At 40.9% G+C, this 23,548-nt stretch overlaps 2 protein-coding genes across 2 annotated transcripts; both read right to left on the bottom strand.

Annotated features, from left to right (window-relative positions):
* Positions 1 to 2,122: 2,122 nt before the first annotated feature.
* On the bottom strand, positions 2,123 to 11,925 carry LOC139473184 (arylsulfatase B-like). Its single transcript, XM_071255700.1, has 14 exons — positions 11,817 to 11,925; positions 11,547 to 11,658; positions 11,084 to 11,135; positions 10,287 to 10,390; positions 9,533 to 9,639; positions 9,333 to 9,403; positions 9,071 to 9,172; positions 8,220 to 8,283; positions 6,772 to 6,869; positions 6,142 to 6,278; positions 5,720 to 5,778; positions 4,987 to 5,110; positions 3,921 to 4,063; positions 2,123 to 2,322 (listed from the first exon to the last, which is right to left on the bottom strand). Exons 1-14 carry the CDS (start codon positions 11,911 to 11,913, stop codon positions 2,150 to 2,152), a joined length of 1,443 nt encoding a protein of 480 aa, XP_071111801.1. The 5' UTR covers positions 11,914 to 11,925; the 3' UTR covers positions 2,123 to 2,149.
* Positions 11,926 to 13,867: 1,942 nt separating this feature from the next.
* LOC139473199 (arylsulfatase B-like) lies at positions 13,868 to 21,936 on the bottom strand. Its single transcript, XM_071255721.1, has 14 exons — positions 21,828 to 21,936; positions 20,652 to 20,763; positions 20,304 to 20,355; positions 19,811 to 19,914; positions 19,411 to 19,517; positions 18,628 to 18,692; positions 17,802 to 17,903; positions 17,384 to 17,447; positions 16,081 to 16,178; positions 15,714 to 15,850; positions 15,510 to 15,568; positions 14,761 to 14,884; positions 14,385 to 14,527; positions 13,868 to 14,203 (listed from the first exon to the last, which is right to left on the bottom strand). Exons 1-14 carry the CDS (start codon positions 21,934 to 21,936, stop codon positions 14,031 to 14,033), a joined length of 1,449 nt encoding a protein of 482 aa, XP_071111822.1. The 3' UTR covers positions 13,868 to 14,030.
* Between the last annotated feature and the right edge of the window lie 1,612 nt (positions 21,937 to 23,548).

Below are 23,548 nucleotides of genomic sequence, written 5' to 3'. Positions count from 1 at the left end.
CAAATATGAAGAAAATCCTGCGATTAGTTCTTGAGATATCGCGGCAACACCGTTTTCCAACTCCAAAAGCAGAATTGCCTGCTGTGACCTTGAAAATGGGGTCAAGGTCACCAAAACCGACTGGTGTCTGCGGTGTCTGTATATACACCATAGTTCCAAATATGAAGAAAATCCTGCGATTAGTTCTTGAGATATCGCGGCATCACCGTTTTCCAACTCCGAAAGCAGCTTTGCCTGCTGTGACCTTGAAAATGGGGTCAAGGTCACCAAAACCGACTGGTGTCTGCGGAGTCTGTATATACACCATAGTTCCAAATATGAAAACAATCCAGTGATAAGTTCTTGAGATATCGCGGCAACACCGTTTTCCAACTCCAAAAGCAGATTTGCCTGCTGTGACCTTGAAAATGGGGTCAAGGTCACCAAAACCGACTGGTGTCTGCGGAGTCTGTATATACACCATAGTTCCAAATATGAAAACAATCCAGTGTTTAGTTCTTGAGATATCGCGGCAACACCGTTTTCCAACTCCAAAAGCAGATTTGCCTGCTGTGACCTTGAAAATGGGGTCAAGGTCACCAAAACCGACTGGTGTCTGTGGTGTCTGTATATACACCATAGTTCCAAATATGAAGAAAATCCTGCGATTAGTTCTTGAGATATCGCGGTAACACCGTTTTCCAACTCCAAAAGCAGATTTGCCTGCTCTGACCTTGAAAATGGGGTCAAGGTCACCAAAACCGACTGGTGTCTGCGGAGTCTGTATATACACCATAGTTCCAAATATGAAAACAATCCAGTGTTTAGTTCTTGAGATATCGCGGCAACACCGTTTTCCAACTCCAAAAGCAGATTTGCCTGCTGTGACCTTGAAAATGGGGTCAAGGTCACCAAAACCGACTGGTGTCTGCGGAGTCTGTATATTCACCATAGTTTCAAATATGAAGACAATCCAGTGTTTAGTTCTTGAGATATCGCGGCAACAAACAGGTGGGACGTACGGACGGACGTACGGACGTACAGACGTACGGACGGACGGTCGTGACTACTATATCCCCCGTTTCGCGCTTTCGCCAGAAACCTATGACTTGGAATCCCGCCCCGATTAAGGTTTGTCAGCACTATACCCGTTCTAGTGGGTTTCACCGAAGTGGTAAACGTCTGAGACCTGCATCACTTCTGGCTTTCCTCCCAAATTAAGCCGCGACATAGCTGGAATACTGTTAAAAGCCAACTCACTCACTGCATTAAACAGAGTCGATAGTATGTTTCCGACTATATTATGAGCATTTGTTTATGAATCACTATTACATAGTAATTATACCAGGTGTTCGTGAAAAGGTGAGCGTATCCTACGCCACCGTCAAAAGATCACTTTTTTAATTCAACACGTCGACCACATGACTACATTTTTTGGTTATTGAAAAGTGATCATCAGTTCAACTCCATCACATTATACTTTGACGTGAGTTTCAGCACCTAAGATGGTTGTCAAACAAATATTCGGTTTTATCTAAGCCTTCACCTAAATACCTTCAAGTTGTTATCTCTGACGTGACATGGTTTGGACATACACACTGTGTGGAACCTAGACAAAAAGCTGCACATGTGTATCTGGTCGCTAACTGATAGTTATTATAAACTCATGCTGGGGCACGGGTGGCCCAGTCGTCGAAGGCGCCGCGATTCGCTGTGCAGAGTTGCGTCCCTTGGGCACGCCAGAAACCTATGTTTGTGGGTTCGAATCCCAGTTCGCCCCGATTATGTGTCTATTTTTGTCACCATACCTGTGCTCGTGGGTTTCACCGAAGTGGTAAACGTCTTAGACCTGCACCACTTCGGGCTTTCCTCCCACATTAAGCTGACACGCCGTGATATAACTGGAATAATGTTAAAAGCGGCGTTAAACCCAACTCACTCACTCACTCACTCACTCACTCACTATAAACACATATTTATGATGTATTCGGAATCGTACAACGGATTTTGCTGTTAACGAATCTCTCAATCAGGCATTAATCAGTTAAACACGCTGAACGTGGACATATACTGACAAAGCACTATGTCATGGAGTATTTGTATGTATGTACAAAATATAACACACTAAGGCATGATCCTTATGTAGATATATTGACATAAGTACAATTGATTAGCACCACCCGGGGGTCCAGTAGCCGCCATACAGCCTGGGGTCAGATGCAGGATCCGTATCGGGGAAATTGGCTGGCACCATCGTCTTCTTGTAGTCCTCAAACCGGGCACGCAAATACGCCACCATGTCCGGCATCTGTTGTGCAAGGTCGTTGTGCTCAGAGGGATCCACTGGATGGGTATCAGAATATTTGTAAAAGCTTTGGGAGAGACCTTTTTTAATTAACAAACAATATATGTTCATCTTTATAATACATTGCGTGTAAAGGGGTTTAGATTGATTAGGTTAAACCCACAGATGGCCTTGCAGCAGTACACATTGCGTGTAATGGGGTTTAGATTGATTAGATTAAACCCACAGATGCTCTTGCAGCAGTACACACTGCGTGTAATGGGGTTTAGATCGATTAGGTTAAACCCACAGATGGCCTTGCAGCAGTACACATTGCGTGTAATGGGGTTTAGATTGATTAGATTAAACCCACAGCTGGCCTTGCAGCAGTACACATTGCGTGTAATGGGGTTTAGATCAATTAGGTTAAACCCACAGATGGCCTTGCAGCAGTACACATTGCGTGTAATGGGGTTTAGATCGATTAGGTTAAACCCACAGCTGGCCTTGCAGCAGTACACATTGCGTGTAATGGGGTTTAGATTGATGAGATTAAACCCACAGATGGGCTTGCAGCAGTACACATTGCGTGTAATGGGGTTTAGATCGATTAGATTAAACCCACAGATGGCCTTGCAGCAGTACACATTGCGTGTAATGGGGTTTAGATCGATTAGATTAAACCCACAGCTGGCCTTGCAGCAGTACACATTGCGTGTAATGGAGTTTAGATCGATTAGGTTAAACCCACAGATGGCCTTGCAGCAGTACACATTGCGTGTAATGGAGTTTAGATCGATTAGGTTAAACCCACAGATGGCCTTGCAGCAGTACACATTGCGTGTAATGGGGTTTAGATCGATTAGGTTGAACCCAAAGATGGCCTTGCAGCAGTACACATTCCGTGTAATGGGGTTTAGATCGATTAGGTTAAACCCACAGATGGCCTTGCAGCAGTACACATTGCGTGTAATGGGGTTTAGATTGATTAGATTAAACCCACAGCTGGCCTTGCAGCAGTACACATTGCGTGTAATGGGGTTTAGATCGATTAGGTTAAACCCACAGATGGCCTTGCAGCAGTACACATTGCGTGTAATGGGGTTTAGATTGATTAGATTAAACCCACAGCTGGCCTTGCAGCAGTACACATTGCGTGTAATGGGGTTTAGATCGATTAGGTTAAGCCCACAGATGGCCTTGCAGCAGTACACATTGCGTGTAATGGGGTTTAGATTGATTAGATTAAACCCACAGCTGGCCTTGCAGCAGTACACATTGCGTGTAATGGGGTTTAGATCGATTAGGTTAAACCCACAGATGGCCTTGCAGCAGTACACATTGCGTGTAATGGGGTTTAGATCGATTAGGTTAAACCCACAGATGGCCTTGCAGCAGTACACATTGCGTGTAATGGGGTTTAGATCAATTAGGTTAAACCCACAGCTGGCCTTGCAGCAGTACACATTGCGTGTAATGGGGTTTAGATTGATTAGGTTAAACTCACAGATGGCCTTGCAGCAGTACACATTGTGTGTAATGGGGTTTAGATTGATTAAGTTAAACCCACAGCTGGCTATGCAGTAGTACACATTCGTGTTAAAATGAACTATGTACTCTACATTTCGGAGATTTAGAAAGGTATGTATAAGTGTACCTCTAATGTTGAAGAGATGTAATGGTTCATCTCCTGTGGTGTAAACTGTCTGTTCATACTTGTCATCCTGGGTTCTGTTCATGGGTTTGTGCCAGCCATCAGGACCTCCGGGGTACCCCAGGATCAGCTTGTAGTCGCCTACTCTGATAAACAAGAATTTAATTGTTACAATTGGCATTTGCACAGTTAGAATTGGTTTTTATTTGTTTTACATGATAACTATAGTAATGAGTGCAATTTTATATGGGCCAAGTGATATTTCATCTTGTTACTTCCAAATTGGAACAATAAGTTAACCCAGAAATCTATAAAATCAGTGTGAAACCAACAAACAACAAAGAAATGGTATACACTTTACAATTATATATTAATATTAATTGGGTTTACAAATCAATATAAATTACTGCATATCCATTACAATGGCAGCACACAAAAGTGTGGCAGTACAAAATTCAATTGCAGTATAAAATATAATAGCAGTGGTAATAATATCCATTCAGCAGCAACAGTGGTAAAGCTTGCAAAATAGGCCGAGGCTGGATATCTAGGGTGAAAACAATTATCTTCACGCATCCGCTGGTCCTGAGGTAACATGAGATGTAATGCGAGATACGAGAGTCATGTCCTTACTCCTCTTATATAGTCTAAATATCTTCTAGAAGGTTCTATACAGTGCTGGACTAGTCCAGCTGTTCCAGAAGATTCTAGATTCCACTTGACTTAGACAAAGAACCATCTAAATATAGTAACATCCACACCACTCCTTAAATAAGATAGGACTTCATTCCTGACATCTAATTATTATCAAAACACAAAGCTATGAACTTCAACTGAATCTCAACAGAAACTATGTAATGGAAATACAACACCGTTTAACAATAAATTACTCTGCCAAAAACAATCTGAAGTAGGTTGCTATATGAATATGCAAATCGTCATCAGGATAGCAAATCAAACATGTAAAGTCAGATAATCGGCTGGTCATGAAAGCTCATGGGCCATGTCCTTTCATATGTCTTCATGCATGAAATCTAATCAATTGACTAAATGTTTAATATTTTTTTACCTTATTCCAGCATGCCCCTCGACTGGAACTTCGTAGTCGTCAATGTTGTAAATGAACTCTGTCCTTTTAGACGGGAGGCCATTTCGTATAGAATCCCAGTGACTCATTCCATCAATGGTAGTTTCTACGACCAACATATAATGAAAGATGGTAAAACACTTCGTAGTACGTTAACGATGATTTATTATTCAAATTATATATTCAAAATAATCTGACTGTTCTTTTGGTAGTAACAAATTAATGTTTCTTGTTTATAAGTTGGACCAACTATTTTCTACATGTTTTACTCGTGTGTTTTTAGTAAGTGTCTATACATATTTTGTCATCCTATCTTTTATTTTTGATATTTTGTGTTAATCAACTGTGCAGTGTGAATTTCCCCTGAGATAATAAAGTCTTAACTTATCTTAACACTTATCTTAACACTCAGGGGAAATACACATGAGAGACCCGTGAAGATGCATGGTAGAATAGGTCTTCAGCAACCCATGCCTGCCGTAAAAGGCGACTATGCTTGTCGTAATAGGCGACTAACGGGATCGGGTGGTCAGGCTCGCTGACTTGGTTGATGCATGTCATCGATCCCAATTGCGTGGATCGATGTTCATGGTGTAAGTCACTGGATTGTCTGGTACAGACTCGATTATTTACAGACCGCCGTCATAAAGCTGGAATATTGCTCAGTGCGGCGTGAAACAACAAACCAAACCAAAACACATGAGAATCTCCGTACCTGGAGCTCCTCCAGCAGCGGACACTAAAGTGGGTTTCCAGTCGACAGCGTGGATCATCCTGTTCAGACATATAATCGATCCGCATTTACAATAAACCGCATGCTAAATCCGCTACAGCATTTAAATAAGGTTTAGATTATCATCTAAGTATTCAACTGAAAGTGCATTTTGAATACACTATGTGATAAAAATTATTATAGTAATTGATGTGTGACAAGGTGTACACGATTATGGAAACATGATCGTTGTTATACTGCATATGATATGCTTTCCTGCATTCCAGTTTATATTGGACCCTTACCATTTTACTGGCGGAACCATACGCTTGTAAATCATTTACTTTATTTTTAGACACCATCTCTGGAACACAACAATAAAACAGGATCATTTAGTTTGATCTGATTATATTCCAATATGTCACCCGTCGTATGTCGTCCTTGTCTTCTGCAGCCCAGCACCATACATGAAGGATGCTCCTTTCGTACCCCCTTCCCAGATCGTGTGCTTCCCTCCTCTCAGAGGCCAGTTGTTGGCATACTTCTCGATAGGGCCTCCATTCTGAATGAACATACGTTCATGTCTCATTACAAGGAAGAAGAGCATAGAGGCACAACACTTACATGAACTCGGGATGAACATAGACACATGTCCAAAATAGGTGGATTTAACTCTACTCGAATAATTGAAACAAACATGAATTTAGAAGAGTTCAACGTAATTTCCTCTTACACATTTTTCATGGGAAAAGTAGACTGTTCCCAGCATATCACACAGACAAACTTGAAGCTAGTAACCATGTATGACGAATTGACAAAGATGTCCCAAAGGCACATGCGTGATAATGCTTTGTGTGGCATTTTAGAAACAAATGCGCCACATTTAAAACAATACCATGGCATGCGGAAAACTATATTAAATAAATGTTTAACGGCTGAAAAGTCATAACAAAAGAATACTTTTCTGAAAATATACATAAATCAGGTTCCCACTGAGCGCATGATGTGCAACATTGTTTTAAGATCCTCCTCGATGTTAAGATGCCACTACTTACATCTGCCGTAAATAGAATCAGAGTATTTTCAAACAAGCCCCGATCCTTTAGGGCCTGCGTAACATTTCCAACCGCCTCATCCAGGGCAGACACCATTCCTGAAGGGAATGAAAGTAGTGGGCCAGTACTTCAGATGTATCACAACCATAGTGAAGGATTGAAGTTGTATTTGCTGACGTTAATCAATTGATACGACCGTGCCGCACGTGAGCAAATTCCATTATGGACGTCAATACAACGTATTAATGCATACATACATCCTAACATAACAATCTATTTGAACAACAAACTGTAATTATTTAAAGCATTATTTAAATATATTAACGGGGAGAGTTGCTGTTCTTTTGACGTCATCCGTGTCATACCTTCCATGGGAGTCACGTCCCTTGGTTTTACAAAAGTCATAATTTAATCTAGAACTGGAAATATATCCAGACCCGGTTGATTCTGAAAATAGATTAATGTAACCGTTCTGCGACCTTTGTGTGTGTTTGAGTCACACTAAGGTTAGATGAGCTGCTGATGACGGGATTTACCGCCGCGGTTTGAATTCTCTTTGCATATTGACCTACACGACAGTGTTGAGCCTAGTGATTTCACTTGGTAAGGAGAACATTCCCTGTTGTAACTTCGAATGGACGCTTCATTTTGATGACCCGACATATAATTATCTGTCTGGCTTTATTCATAGCCTGAATCGTTCGATGACACGGTCCTTTTGTGACGTCATTTGAGACTTTGGGTAATTCCGCTGTCGTCACTCGACTGGCATCCGGGAGGGAATAGGTCTTCAGCAACCCATACTTGCCATAAAATGTGAATATGCTTGTCGTAAGAGGCGAATAAAGGGATCGGGTGGTCAGGCTCGCTGACTTGGTTGAAGCCAATTGCGTGGATCGATGCTCATGATATCAATCTATGGATAGTCTGGTCCAGACTCGATTATTTACAGACCGCCGTCATATAGCTAGAATACTGAGTGCGGCGTAAAACAACAAACCAACCAACTAAACTCGATTGACAACGCAATCACGCGACGTACTGACGCTTATCAGGAAATGAACGACAGTTAGCTTGGTAGTGTTCTTCTAGGCGAACACACACGCCACTGTCAATATTGCATGTTTGACAAAAGTTCATCAGTCAGTAGACGTTTTATCACTTCACTTATAATTACACTCACAAGCTTGAGTGCGTGCAGGGAAACACATGCTCCTAATCAGTACGAAACAGGGACTCGAACCGCGATCTTTACATGCACAAGGGGCACAACTTCCCATAGAGATTTCCGATGACTACGTGGATTTTAATAGTAAATTGATATTATATTGCTTGGAACTGTCCATAAGCATGATAATAAAAATAGTGATTTCTAGAAAAACAACTATCTGATACTAGAGGCAAATTGATTAAAGCATAAGATAGAAAATATAATCATAAATAGATACCACTATACGTTCTTCGTCCTGGGTTGACCACGTTTGGATACATATCCTCATACTTCTTGGGAACCTGTAGTGTCAAATATTGAAAGACATACATTCACAAATGGATTGTCATACTTATATGTATATGTAATCCTAAAAATATTAAATCATCTTCATTTATCACTCGGGGGCACGGGTGGCCCAGTCGTCTAAGGCGCCGCGATTCGCTGTGCAGAGTTGCGTCCCTTGGGCACGCCAGAAACCTATGATTGTGGTTTCGAATCCCGGTTCGCCCCGAATATGTATCTGGGTTTGTCAGCACCATAACCGTGCTCGTGGGTTTCACCGAAGTGGTAAACGTCTGGGACCTGCATCACTTTGGGCTTTTCTCCCACATTAAGCTGACACGGCGCGATATAACTGGAATACTGTTAATAGCGGCATTAAACCAAACTCACTCACTCAGTCATTTATCACTCATCAACCCCTCTCTCTCTTGCTCTCTACATCTCTCTCTACATATATACCCCTCTCTTTCTCCCTCTCTACATATATACCTCTCTCTCTCTCTCGCTCTCTACATCTCTCTGCATATATACCTCTCTCTCTACATATATACCTCTCTCTCTCTCTCTCCCTCTCTACATATATACCCCTCTCTCTCTCTCTCTCTCTCGCTCTCTACATCTCTCTCTGCATATATACCTCTCTCTCTACATATATACCTCTCTCTCTCTCTCTCTCTCTCTCTCTCGTGCATAGTTGTCATGACTGATGGAGATAATATTTGCTTGATTGACCAATGAGTCAGTCAAATATAGGCAGATGGAATTTAACATGTGCATATTGTCAGTGAAGTTGTTTTACAGTACCTCAATAGGAGCATGTACATTCTGATATGGAAGGTACATAAACAACGGCTGGGAAACATCATGTTGATGGATGATGTCAACGGCTCTCTGGGCGAATGTGAACTGGAATGATATTAGCAATGTATGGCAATGTTCACACCAGTGAACGACGCGCCGAGGATTTGGCAAGGTTACAAATAATATGTGTTTTGTAAAGTAAAGTGATTGTTATGAAAATTGTCCATCACAGTTACTGACAGACAAAGTACCCTTGCATACTTACGGCAGAATATACGCCAGAGTAGTTTCTTGCAGGAAGCAGATTGTCACTGTAGTCTAATGACGGATCCCACCCTGATGAAATATAAAATATTGAGAGTTTTGTACATCTGCTTACATGTTCAAGGATGAAACTGAAATCTAAATACACGATATCACTTTGAGCATACTTCCTTCAATACCTCAAAGCGGAATAATACGCACCAGTAGAGTGATTATAGTAGTCTTCAGCCGCATTATAATAGCCAAAGTAAGTATCGAATCCTCGGTACGTCGGTGTACACTCCCATTTGCAAAAACCCAGGTGCCATCTGAAATATGGTGCACATTATGCACATTTATACAATTGTTTTTTTAAATACGACTTAAATATAATTCTTTTTGTACGTTGGTATATCTGGGAGTGACAGTTCTTACCACACTCACACCTCAGAAACCAAAACGCTATGATAGTAGACATTAAGGTTGGTTGGTTGGTTTGTTGTATAACGCCGCACTCAGCAATATTATCTATATGACGGCGGTCTGTAAATAATCGAGTCTGGACCAGACAATCCAGTGATTAATATCATGAGCATCGATTCACGCTATTGGGATCGATGACTTGCACCAAACAAGTCAGCGAGCCTGACCACCCGATCCCGTTAGTCGCCTTTTACGACAAGCATAGTCACCTTTTACGGCAAGTATTGGCTGCTGAAGACCTATTCTACCCCGGAATCTTCACGGGTCAGTAGACATTAAGGAATGCATGATTGTACATTTGTGTATCTAAGAATGACAACTGTTCCCGCATTCCCACACCAAGGTGCCGCACTGGAATGATAGTGCACATAGTGAATGTATGTTCCTTGATGTATCCCAGAATGGCAATGGTTCATCTACAAGAACAGATACTGGTTTAATTAATGCTTAAAAAAAATTATAAATTGTTTCTCTAGTGTAACATGGTACCTACTTTCCGATCATGTGCGTAGCGTAGCCGAGTTTCTTCAGTTCTTGGGGCAGGAAGGTATAGTTGAGGGGCACACACACTGCTTGGCCAGGGAGCAGTACCTCATGCTGAGTATGGATATGTCTTTGTCAGATACTCAACGTGAAGGAAAAAAAGCCTTCCCATTTACGTGCATTCCTTTAACCCCATAAAAAACATGTTATGGCATTACTGACACTAAATAGAGAATGTCCTCCCATAGTCCCGAGTCGATGTAAAATATAACTCACTCACTCACTCTTTTGAGAAGATATGAAAGGGTATTTCATAGAAATCACTTTAAGCCGGAATGAGAATTTCGAAAAGAAAAAAGAAATGTCTTTGTTGGTATAGGCAGTACAAAATGGGCATTAACACCACCAGAATTGTTATTTCCGTTAGTTAGAAACCAAATCTACTATGTGTTATTAGTTATCTTACAGTCCATTATCGGCGGTCGGGTAGCTCGTCACGCCAAAGACCCTGGTTCGATTCCCGACATGGATACAATGTGTGAAGCCTATTTCTGGTCTTCCCCGCCGTGATATTGCTGGAACATTGCTAAAACAGCGGCGTAAAACCATACACACTCACTGCAGTCCACTACTGACAGGTCGTTAGAAAACATAATGGCTTATTTTTTCTTATCACAATGTGACTGAAACAGTGCTGACGTCACAACATATTTGACTATCTCACTCAGGATGACATTTAACTACATGTATGTAGTTCATAGATAATGTGCACTGGCCATGTTTTTTTTAAAACAACGACAATTTTACCTGCATGCCTGCGTGGAATGGAAACATTCCACTCATAAAGGAAGTACGGGATCTGAAACAACGAGTGTATTGATGCTTGTGACATATTGCAAGGCATAGTCTGTTCACAGCATCCCAAACACGCCGCTTTGGCAATGGTCAAGAGAAAGTATCAAAGCCAAATGATATCTTTGACGCTGGCGACATTTCTAACATTGGCAGTTCAGCAATTCATAACTTAAACCAGTTCATTCTCCAATTTTATCCGTTAATTTTTTAATCATTTGATTCTCAATTAGAAATGGCAACACAGTTATCACAATTTACATCAACAATTTATATGGTACCTTTAAGGTAATGTCTGTTGAGGGTTATTCAATTTCAGTAATAACACAATTGTAAGAAGTAATATATACATAACAATATGGTCGATCTCCCAATTCATTATTATGAGGCTGTGGTATACAAAATAACACGTATTTACGGGCTGCACAGAGGCTGGACATATGCATTTTCGAAGATGATTCCCTCAGTGGCCAGTTTGTCGATGTTTGGGGTTATCATGTCAGCATTCCGGAAACCAACATCATTCCAGCCTGTACAAACACACAGTTCTCTGTGAAGAGTTAGCTATCAGACGTTACAGCACTGTCAATATCTCCACTATGGACAAGCCACATTGAGAGTGACATAATGTTTAAGTATGTATTTAATATTAACTGACTTTGCTATTATTTGCAGTGTGTGCGCTCACCTAAGTCATCTGCCACAATAAACACGATGTTAGGACGCTCTGCCGATGACAATGATAATAAAAACAGGAACAGGGCAAGAATTTCACGAACCGCCATCGCGTGTGCCTGTTGAGCAGAAATGAGACGGTGTTCTACTATCTGCTAACATTTTAACCTTCCAGTGTCTAGACTAGATGATAAAGCATATCTACATCTCCACCTTGATCTTCATATTTTTGTACTAACATAATCCCGTTGTTCAAGCTTTATCAATAACGTAGGATTTAACATATTGCGTGAGATTTAGGGAACGTTGCGAACGCACAGTTACGTGCAAGAATTGATATGTAACAGTGTAACCAGTTCTCTCATTATGGGCAATAGAATGTTAACAACGACTGTGACATACCTTCCTCTTAGATAAAGAAAATATGTTTATTGTACACATCTGTAATCTTTCGTTACTGTAGAACGTCACTACTTACATTAAGGTCATAAAATACAGTTCATAGTTCAGAAAGCGACACTGGTCAGGTCCTCCTGTAAACATTCAAACTATGTTAATGTGTTTGATGTTTATTGCCACAATAGGCTATGATATCCTGTATATGTTGCCTGAAGGAGATTACTTGGAGAGTGTTTGGTTATCTAGTGTGTGAATAATTATGCAGTGTTTGAAGAAAACAAGGTGGTGTCCTTGGGTCGTATATTTTATTATATTTTATGTATAGTTCGAATTCAGGTACATCCCTTGATCGTTACCTTTGTACATACGACTTATGCCCTCTAATTCATGCATAGGTTACTAGGTTTCTTATGTTACCTGATGTGCAGAGTTGCGTCCCTTGGGCACGCAAGAAACCTATGATTTGGGGTTCGAATCAAGGTTCACCCCGATTATGTTTCTAGGTTTGTCAGCACCATACCCGTGCTCGTGGGTTTCACCGAAGTGGTAAACGTCTGAGACCTGCGTCACTTCGGGCTTTCCTCTCACATTAAGCTGACACGCCGTGATATGACTGGAATACTGTTAGAAGCGGCGTTAACCCCAACTCACTCACCACTAATGTTACCTGGAATACACTGGGCCCCTCGATCTCTGACACATGAAGGCAAAAGGAAGGCTCCGTGATTAGCCAGCTCATTGTTGGGGTTGTGAAGATGTAAACCTTCTGGATTAATGATTAACTTCAACAAAAGACATCAGTAGGTCTACTAATACAAGTTATACTGTATTGCCATTGTAAGTTTTGTTTGTTTGTTGTTTTATGCTGCACTCAGAAATATTCCAGCTATATAACGGCGGTCTGTAAATAACCTAGTCTGGACCAGTCAATCCAGTGATTGACATCATGAACATTGATCTACGCAATTTCGATACGATGACATGCATCAACCAAGTCAGCGAGCCTGACCACCTGATCCCGTAAGTCGCCTGTTACGTGAAGCCTAGTCTCTCTTCACGACAAGCATGGGTTGCTGAAGACCTTTTCTTCCCCGGATCTTCACGGGTCATCATTGTAAGTAAATCCGCCTTTCTTTCAAATAGGATTCCGAAGATGGCTTGACGTGGCATCGGACAATACCGATACCCAATCATCAGTGGTTGCCGTCATCTAGAAGCTTAATAGGCAACAGAGATAGGTAGCTGTAAGCAGTGGTATACAGGTTAAGATTTGGTTCTTGAGAATCATATAAATGGAGAATAAATGCAAACTGTAGGCCTTTAAGGGTTCATCTGGTATTGTGAATAGTTCATTTCGGTGGACACCATTAATGTAGTTCACACATTACACCTACAAGGTAAATCCAGTCAGAATGATATAATGACACCATTTATCATAATGATTATCTGAATGGTGTTGTGTGGTCAGCAGCTACCTAGGCGAAATTGCCAAAAGTGCCAAAACGTACCACGTAAATATCAGAACCATACTCTTGCTCGTGGGTTGCAGTAAAGTGCCATAGCATGAAACAGCTACTTTTTGTGTCACATTAACAGTTCAAAGTGACGTTCAACAAAACTCGCCAACTGTATCAATGAAATAAAGACACCGGTTATTGACACCCATTTATTTTTCATGCGATGCAAAATTCACAATGAATTTCAACCAACAAATTCTCATATAGCATTTCAGGCATATGAATTTGAATCAACATACTGTTATAGTTAAACACTATTTCATTCAAATTCGAACCCACATTGTTGAAGTAAACTTGACGCAAATCGAAGATCAACACCATCCGGGGCTCCAAGCGTTCCCAAACTTTCTGGGGTCAGATGCAGGATCCCCATGAGGGAAAAGGGCGGGGACCATCTGCTTCCGGTAGTCATCAATTCGCGCTCTTAGTTTGTCAACAATGTCCGGCATCTTTGCTGCCAGGTCGTTATGCTCAGTTGGATCCTCTGTAGGTGGTGAAGGGGATATTCATAAGATGGTCCGCATACGGATGGTTGACATGTTTAACTAGATATTTCTCGTATGTCTATCAGAATTAAGCAAGGTGAATCATCCTGATAATTTTACAAATTGTTAGCAAAATAAGTTAGATAAATTAATAGGTAACTATTTATGTTCTGCACCTACCACGTATGTTGTACAAATGCACTGGGCTATCGCCTTTGACATATATGGTGTTCTCGTATCTATCATTCTTTGTTCTGTTCATAGGCTGGTGCCAGCCATCCGGTCCCCCTGGGTAGCCCATCATCAGCTTGTAGTCTCCAACTCTGTCAACAACCAAAACCACACAGGATCACTTCCAGCACCGTCTGTTGTTCATAATATAAAGGTTCAATATGAAGACATGTTGGAAAACACTATGTAATGCATTTCCATGGTTAAAGTCCAGCTCCCAAATCTTTGATCGCAGTGTAAATATTTCTCTCAGGTGTTCGTTATGTGTGTTAAGATATAAACTGCTCCTACTAAGTTTCTGAAGCCTAATACCTGAACTAGTTACCTTATTCCAGCATGTCCTTCCAGTGCAGGCTCAAAGTCGTCCAGATTGTATATGAACTCGGTCCTTGACGACGGAAGGCCATTCCTGATAGAATCCCAGTGGCTTATGCCGTCGATTGACGTCTCTACAACATGGGTGGATGTGACTGATATGTTAATTTAATGTAGAGTGAATGTAAATAGACTACATGTTTTGTCCCTTCAAATTAAGGTCATCGCATTGAAAAGCTTCACATTTTCTCATCTATTCTTTGAGATAAAAGATAGAAAATAAACATTTCCAAAGGGGAGATACAAGTAATGTTTTTATAGATAGTGTACAAGTGTGGTCGGTGTACTCATGAATCTATTGCTGTGCGTGGCTTATTAATATTGCTAAAGATAATCACTCTGGAAGTAAGGTTGAGGCATACTCGAAGATATATACAGTTGCAAGGCTATTGGGTTAATGTAGAAGCCTGTGTGACAAGTGAACACGTGCATGTGGCTGACAGATGTAATGCTTTGAGAGAATCTAGGGCCCGTGAAGACTGATCTGCAGCAACCCATGCTTGTCATAAGAGGCGACTGATGAGGTCGAGTTTCAGGATTGCTGACTTGTTTGAAGGGAGTCATTGTATCCCAGTTGCGTGTCAGCATCTCCATTGTTTGGTCCAGAAGCGATTATTTACAGACCGCCATCATATAGCTAGAATATTGCTGAGCGCGGCGTCAGACAAAAAACGAAAATCTAAAAAGGATGTTTTTTACCAGGCGTTCCACCAGCTGCTGACACCAAGGTGGGCTTCCAGTCTACAGCATGCATCATTCTGTAACAACATGGGTCTGCGATACTATCCAATATCCTTAACCAAACGTCTTTATCTCAGAGAATCTTTAATAAAACTTTCATCTCCTTTAGAAATACAACTTTCTTCTCAGATGTACAATATTAAAGTCATGGCACCAACGAACCCATTATAAGTTGTCTTGGTTTTCTTTAGTCCGGTGCCATACATGAAGGATGCCCCCCTCGTGCCTCCCTCCCAGATCGTGTGCTTCCCTCCTCTCAGAGGCCAGTTGCTGGCATAAGCTTCAATAGGACCGCCATTCTGGAGGGATTTTAAATTGCTCACACTGAATGATACATTATTCAGAACTTACTGTTTCACAGTATAATGAAGCTTACATGTAATTGATCTGCACAATCAATAACATAAACCACCGCCGTTCGGGGTATTTTTATGATTACCGATGATTGACTCTGTACTCATAAACGACATTTTTTACTTCCTTTTCTTTTTATGAGTGTATTTTGTATTCTCAGTATGTCTTTCCTTACATCAGCTGTAAACAGAATGAGCGTGTTTTCAAACAACCCCTTCTCCTTAAGTGCCTTCGTTACGTTCCCAACTGCTTCGTCGAGGGCAGACACCATTCCTACAAAGAGATCATGTCAGCATAAACGCCTTTATGTAATAACCTATTGAGCATTTCGTTACAGGAGAATTTATGTTCGCTGAAGAATCAAAGCTCATGTTTGTTTCTGTATCATGTGGTTCTGGCTGTGAGTGATTCATATTGTGTTCACGCCGAAGACCCGGGTTCGAATCCCGACATGGGTACAATGTGTGAAGCCCATTTCTGGTGTCCTCTGTCGTGATATTGCTGGAATATTGCTAAAAGCAGCGTAAAACCATACTCACTCACTCACAGTTCAAACTGGATTTAAAACGTCAGTTTATGTAATGTGTTGGTTCCAATACTTTCCTTCAGTAACTATTCTGAGGTTGATTCTTTGTATCTATCACAGATCACACACAATATCAAGGGGCATTCACATTTCATACTGATTTTCTTGAAATATGGTACTTAAGTGTAACCAATAGCATAAACGTTACGAAAATATATTTTAACAAAATAAACCATATGATTTATTTTGCCATTCGATCCATTTTGGTCAACTCATAACAGAGTGTCTGTGAGGTGACGTCTTGTTTTAACGTCGTGTTCATGATTATTTCACTTGAAAAGCCACGAGGAAGCTTTGGTTTGGTTTGGTTTGTTGTTTAACGCCGCACTCAGCAATATTCCAGCTATATGACGGCGGTCTGTAAATAATCGAGTCTGGACCAGACAATCCAGTGATTGATATGATGAGCATCGATCCACGCAATTGGGATCGATAACATGTATCAACTAAGTCAGCGAGCCTGACCACCCGATCCCGTTAGTCGCCTTTTACGACAAGCATAGTCACCTTTTACGGCAAGCATGGGTTTTTGAAGACCTATTCTACCCCGGAATTTTCACGGGGCCCACGATGAGGCACATGTCTATGACTGTTTGCACTAGTCTGGACATATGGCGGTTAATTCGGCTCGCCCACTGGGATATATTGCCTTAGTTTAACATGGATGCCCCAATCTCTCACACAATATACACCGAACCAGCGAGTCCTTGTATCCCTTTAATACAGAGCTGCTTGCATGGATACGAGTACCTTTTTTAAGGGTCATTTGCTATGACGCGGCCAGGCGATCAAACCTACGACCTTCCGCACTTTCAACTACACCCCGGAGTTGGAATAGACAACACGTGGAGAAAATGCATGTGCAATCACAGTCAGAAGAAATTCACAGTACCTGAGTATGTCCTGCGACCTTGGTTTATCACATTAGGATACATGTTGAAGTACTTTTCCGGAACCTGAACGTAATATGATCAGCGAATAAGAATATGAATCTGCATGATTATCAAAGTAACTGACAGCTCTGGTGCAGCTCTCTCTATGGAGAGACAAACATTTAAATTTAATTTTAGAAGGGTTTTTTTTCTCAAGACACGTTTTCAGTGAAAGGTACACCGCTTAATTGCTATATTGTACTTTTCATTTTGGCTATTATAACACAACATACATTTCCGAATATAACTAGGGTATGGTTCATGTGCAATCAAGTTTGAGACCTATCTTTATTCTTATAGAAAAAAAATTCCAATCGGATTTAAAAGGCCTAAAGTACATTGCAGGTTTTGTCCTGTAAAGAAAGCAGTTAGTTTTACCTCAATTGGACCATGTACATTCTGATAGGGCAGGTACATAAACAGAGGCTGGGAGACGTTGTGCTGGTGGATGATGTCAACAGCTTTCTGGGCGAATGTGTACTGGAACAGAGAGACAACAAGAGTAAATCAGATATAGTGTCGCTGTTAGCTCCTTCCGTTCAAAGTCGGGAAACACTTAGCATGAAGTTGCATATGTTTTAGTGGTAAAAACGTTGGCTCGTCACTCCCAAGGCCAGGGATCGATTCCACATTTTGGTAACAATGCAGAAAGCCCATTTTTGGTGTTTAGTGTCCCCCGCCGTGATGTTGCTGGAACATTGCTTAAGACAAAGTGACGCTCATGATTAATTCAAAGAATAATACAGAAGGGAATCCCTGTGTAATTAGCCATAATATGATTTTAGTTTCCGTGATGTTTGACACTGCAGTTAGCAATATTCCGGATTGATCATAGCTGTCTGTAAAGATTAGGATCTGGGCTAGAGAAGTTAGCTGTTGATATGATGTGGATGTCAATTGTATTGGTAGAAGATGCATGTCTGTAAGTCACAGGAACATATGCATCATTGGTCGAACTGTCGTGTCGTTTGCACTAAGCACATTGCATAAACACAACATGCTTACCCAGGTCATAAACGTTCTTGTTGATTTTGCGCAAAGGATTTGGGTCAAGAAAACAAAAAGTTGGACACGAAAAAAGTATCACATAAGCACAGATACGCAGTGCATTACCAAGGGTGTGAAGCATTTTAATCCTTATTGCGCTATCGTAAAGTATCGATATATTTAACTGGTTTCGAAACTGTTTTTGCACGTTACTCACAGCTGAATACTCTCCCTTGTAATCCCAAGCAGGAAGTTCGTTATCCCGGTAGTCCAAATAGGCACCTGGAAATATATCAACGAACCTTGATATCCACAAAATATATCCATACATCACCCCTTGGACATCTCATATAAAATAATTATTCCAGGCTGTTGTTGCAAACATTTAAACGCAGTCATGAAGTACCTACGAAGTGAGAAGGAAATTGAGTTGGATTGAATGTCGCGCCCCAGTTGTAGCAACATCACTGTTTATGAATTAACTCACACAATTTATTATCAAACAGTTACTAGTAGTTATACTCAGACATATATTCGTAGTTCCAGGAGATCTGCAGAACAATTATGGGAAAGCGTTTTTTAAGATTTAGTGTTTATAAAACAATCACCTGTAAGTGGAAAATAAGCATAGACAAGCAATCTATAAAGTAATCCCTTCTAACATTGAATACAATCAGAAGGTCCATCAAAATGCGTTTTAAGCAGACATGCATCAGTAATCTGTTAGACATGACATACATGACTGATAATTATTAATGTGTAAGGAGGATTGTTATTTTAAGTTCACTGAGTTCATCGGTACCTGTTTGGGTATCCACTATCAATAGCTTGTGTCATTCTTAGTTGATCCTTGGATGGACATTTCTCCGATTTTACCAGCTACCACAGTTGGGTGTGCAGACATGTTGATTAGGAAAGAGTTTAATAAAAAAAATGGTCCAAAACTAGTGATTAATGGACTGGCTAATAGAGTTTAGCGAGTTGGTAGTTATGTACTTGCCCTTGCTATGATTGAAGTAGTCCTCCGATGCACTGTAGTAGCCGAAGAACGTATCAAACCCTCGGTAAGTCGGTGTACACTCCCATTTGCAGAAACCCAGATGCCATCTTGAAAACATTATGAAATGATGGGAGATTGTTGCGCAACTAAGTGTAACATGAAACTTCTTCCGATATTGTGAAAGTTTGACTCGAACATTTATCAATAATTACAATTATTTGCTGTCATACTGGACATTCATATCAATTATTCTGCCTTGTTGTAACGTATCCGCGATTCAATTCATCAGTGGACTGATATATAGTTCATACTGATTACGTCAGACATGAAACGTTGTATCTAAATTCTTCAAGCGTACATACACACTATCTTCAGAAACATATAGTATTGCTGGACATACTTGCCGACCATATTGGTAGCATAGCCGAGTTTCTTCAACTCTTGTGGCAGGAAGGTGTAGTTGAGAGGCACACATACAGCCTGAACATCGCTCAGAACATTGTGCTGCGATGTAAAATGTATACATAAGACTTTATACATCACATTAGACATTATATCAATGGCACTCTTGACAAAGGGTGATCGTACTCCACCAAGGGAAGATTCCGGGGTAGAATAGGTCTTCAGCAACCACTGCTTGCCGTAAAAGGCGACTATGTTTGTCGTAAGAGGCGACTAACGGGATCGGGTGGTCAGGCTCGCTGACTTGGTTGAAGTATGTCATCGGTCCCAATTGCATGGATCGATGCTCATGATATCAATCACTGCATTGTCTGGTCAAGACTCGATTACTTACAGACCGCCGTCATATAGCTGGAATATTGCTGAGTGCGTCGTTAAGCAACAAACCAACCAACTTTTATGATAAAGGGGAAACATGTTACGTCTCTTACCTGCATGCCCACCTTGAATGGAAACATTCCACTCATGAAGGCCGTGCGAGACCTGTAAATCATCATAGGTGATAGAGGACGATGATGTGTCTAACATTACACATACCAACAACGAAAGTGACCATGCTCTTCTCAATCTCATCTCGAAAATCCGTCTTTTACGGCAGATATATATTTCAAAATTCAGTATCCAAGATAGATCATTCTAGAAATACATTTCGACAATTTGTATTCATACATCAATTTTAGATGTTGTGGTGCCTTGTAGGCGGATCTTGCAAAGTTGGGATACGAGTGTCTTATAACATGTAAGTATGAGTAATGAAAACGAACACAAATGATATTTACGGGCTGCAGTAAGGTTGGACATAGGCGCTCTCAAAGATGATCCCCTCTGTCGCCAGTTTGTCGATGTTAGGAGTCTTCATGGTTGGGTTTCGGAAACCAACATCGTCCCACCCTTATTGTAATTTAAGGTGACAGGATATGATTTGAATGTGCATACATCATTGAAAAGTAAAACAGAATAGTGTTAACAGAATATTTTTTCTCTCTATGTTTTAATTAGATGTTAGCCTTCTCAGTAACACATTTTGGTAATAACTGATCTAATTGTCTTACCATTACAAGTGCACATGGATACCACACAGAACTTAAGCCCGCAACTGCATGAGAATGAACCCCATATACGTAAAAGAAATATTATAATGACTGAGTGAGTTGGGTTTAACGTCGCTTTTTAACAATATTCCTGTTATATCACGGCGTGTCAGCTTAATGTGAGAGGAAAGCCCACAGTGATGCAGGTCTCAGACGTTTACCACTTCAGTGAAACCCACGAGCAGGGGTATGGTGCTGACAAACCTAGAAACATCATCGGGGCGAATCGGGTTTCGAACCCACAATCACAGGTTTCTGGCGTGCCCAAGGGACGCAACTCTGCACAGCGAATCGCGGAGCCTTAGACGACTTGGCCACCTATGACCCCTAAATATTACAATGAAAATCTTCGACAATGTGAATCTGATACTACGTGTTAAATATCTTCTCATTCGATTCATCTGCCTAAAACCTTGTGGTTGCATGTATTCGCTGATAGTATGAATATATTTACTGGAAGAAAACATAATTTTTATGTAGTATTTTAGGCAAATTGTAATGCAGATACTATTACCTACGAAAGCCTACGTTTTTCGATCAAGCATGCGTGACAAACGTGTGTTAAGAGCCTGAAACAGATATGTAACGCCGTTAGGGATGAACGATTTTCGTCATCACATATTCAACAGACTGATACATATACTAGTATATGTCGGTTGTTGTGTGTTATAATCTAGTCATCTGACATCAGAATAAGATCTAACAAAAGTGCAACTCAGGGATTACGATTCTCGTCATCAGATATGTTCTATCTGGTAATACGTGTGAATCTGTTGTATCGACATATCTTATGACCCTGTATGAAAACGTGATCATCCTGCATCAGTACAAAGGCACTTCATCTGTGAAGATAAACATACCCACCTAAATCATCTGCAACTATGAAGACAATGTTGGGGCGCTGTGTTGCCGTACAGGACACAAGAACCGACAGGAACACAAGGATGTACTTCTCCTCCATTACACCGGCCATACATAAGTGATTACACCACAGGGGTCCTTGTCACATTTATCACGTGGCCTTCGCTTGCAATCAGGTAGATAAATATACACGTATATGTTATGTGAATATTAGCATTATCAATATGTCATAACTATATTTACTCAATTGACTCATGAGAACATATATTGTTTCCCATCTATAGCTTCAGCTCCAGTCCAAATTTCGCCAGCCATTACGTCACATGCAATCATAGTCTTACGTCAGAAATGTCACACCACATCCTTTTCGAAATACATTTGAAGGTAAAAGATGTTTGCATTATACGTACGAGGGAGGGTTCAAGGTGAAATGGTTTAACATGTTTACTGCATATATTCAGCACAACTATCAGACAGAAACTAGTTTGTGGTTACATGATGATGATGATGATGATGATGTTTATATTGCGCCCAACTCTTTACAAAAGGCGTATGCTCAAAGCGCTAACATTATTCCCCTGGCCACTGAATCAGTGTGCAATTGATTCTTTCATTCTCAGCTCCCTGGAGAGTATACAACCCAAGCTATCTGCGACATTATCATCTCGTCTTATGGGGTATCATTCACTGCTGTGTGAAAAGAGGCGTTATTGATATCATGAGCATCGATCCACACAATTGGGATATGATGACTTCCACATGTGACACTGCAAACACGAAAACATCGGTTTTTTTCGTACATGGGCATTTGGCGGGAAAACGACTCAAAATTCATTAAAAATTTATTAATTGGTGAGCGTCTAGGAAGTGTCCGGAGTTTTTTTTCAAGCGTAAAATAGACGGGAAAAACTATGCTTTTTGCTCCGCCTTGTACAAATGTTAACGACCAAAAGCATAGCGCCGGTCCAATGATACAAGTGATGCCCAAAGCTTTCTTTAGGAGGTAGTGGTGTCGTATTTCTGGCTACGGTGGCATGCCTTTCTGTAGTATCTGTCCCGCGCAGTGCAGCGAGATCATCTGATTAGTCAGTTATAGGATATTAATTCCGTCATTGGACTTCAGACACGGGCCAAGAAGTCAAACAAAACCATGCTATTAAGGTTAAAACATCACTTATCCCTACGCTGTGCACAGTTAACTCTATCGGACACTCGGTTGTGTATTATTTGGTTACAACAGTAAAGACTCCTTTGCTCATTACTCATTATACAGCTAGGGTATACATCTCGTTGGTTGGTTGGTTGGTTTGTTGTTTAACGCCGCACTCAGCAATATTTCAGCTATATGACGGCGGTCTGTAAAATAATCCGAGTCTGGATCAGACAATCCAGTGATTGACATCATGATCATCGATCCACGCAATTGGGATCGATGACATGTATCAACCAAGTCAGCGAGCCTGACCACCCGATCCCGTTTGTCGCCTTTCACGACAAGTATAGGTTGCTGAAGACCTATTCTACTCCGGAATCTTCACGGGTACGCAATGCCGTAATGTAACGTTTGAGGATGACTAAAATAAGAACAGGTGTAAATGCGACTGTACTGACTGGTCAGGAAGTCTTTCACTGGATGATGACAATTACAGCAGTTCACATACATCGTAGCTGGTTTTTAAGTAAAATGGCCGATTAGGACCCAGTTTACTAACCGTTGTATTATG

The sequence above is a fragment of the Haliotis cracherodii genome, unplaced genomic scaffold, assembly GCF_022045235.1.
Source record: "Haliotis cracherodii isolate W230 unplaced genomic scaffold, xgHalCrac1.p SCAF_27, whole genome shotgun sequence".
NCBI classification, from domain to species: Eukaryota; Metazoa; Mollusca; class Gastropoda; order Lepetellida; family Haliotidae; genus Haliotis; species Haliotis cracherodii.
Note: the sequence above shows the minus strand (reverse complement) of the source record. Positions and strands in the feature narration are given on the sequence as shown.